Source organism: Pygoscelis adeliae, unplaced genomic scaffold, assembly GCF_000699105.1.
Source record: "Pygoscelis adeliae isolate BGI_AS28 unplaced genomic scaffold, ASM69910v1 Scaffold358, whole genome shotgun sequence".
Lineage (NCBI taxonomy): Eukaryota > Metazoa > Chordata > Aves > Sphenisciformes > Spheniscidae > Pygoscelis > Pygoscelis adeliae.
The window spans coordinates 2138550-2139342 of NW_008825429.1; the positions used below are offsets into that span (position 1 = coordinate 2138550).

At 46.3% G+C, this 793-nt stretch overlaps 1 protein-coding gene across 1 annotated transcript in view; it reads right to left on the minus strand.

Annotated features, from left to right (window-relative positions):
- The window catches only part of SNRPD3 (small nuclear ribonucleoprotein D3 polypeptide 18kDa), a 3144-nt gene extending 2781 nt beyond the window's left edge, over positions 1 to 363 (minus strand). Inside the window, exon 1 of the mRNA XM_009330774.1 lies at positions 205 to 363. Within this exon, the coding sequence (XP_009329049.1) occupies positions 205 to 330 (126 nt within the window). The 5' untranslated portion in view covers positions 331 to 363. The remainder of the gene's footprint in view (positions 1 to 204) is intronic.
- Between the last annotated feature and the right edge of the window lie 430 nt (positions 364 to 793).

The following is a 793-nucleotide window of genomic DNA, read 5'->3' on the forward strand; positions in this document are numbered from 1 at the left end:
AGAATAAGTTCTGGCCTCTTTGGAGCGCCCAGTAATCCTGAATCCATTTCACTTTGGTAAGACAGTGTACATGCAGCAGTACAGTTTTCTTTATCCTAAGACTAAAAGCAATGGTCTTTTAATCAAGCTACCAATAAGCTAGCTATCAGCCTTTCCAGACACAGATCAGACAGCCTTCCCTCCATCCTTCTGAAGCAGGTATACCTGACAATTCATGTTGTCTTCAGCTTCAATAAGTTTTCCTCGGTAAACTTCTCCTGTGTTGGTCTCACATGTCACAATATGGCCTTCAGCCTCATGCAGGACTTTAATTGGCACTCCAATCGACATGTTTGCAGTGCTGTGACTCTAGACCTGAGACAAGAAAAAAATCAAAGGACATAATTACAGAGGAAGTTGTAGACTAGGTTTACCTACATAATCTGTGATCTTTCCCAGGGTAAAGCGCTGATTTTCTCTCTTGCCCAAACACACCATATGCTTTGGCGACGCATTAATAAAACTTCCCTAGAAAGACACCCATGGCAAGAAAAGAGTTAAAAGATCAGCAAAAGTAAGTCTTTCTCTTCGGAAAGTGTCTTCCCTGGGAAATTCGCTCACAAATACCAAATAACGGACCACTTGTATAGCCAGGCGCACCTCAAATGGAAATAGCCCCAGGTGCACCCCATAACGGTACAGCCAGCCTGCCTACGAGCTAAGCTGGACCCGTGGGTAGCACAGCCGCGCTCGCAGACCACATCACCTAAGCCACAGGCTCTACCACGAGGGAGCCCAGCCCAGCCCAGCCCAC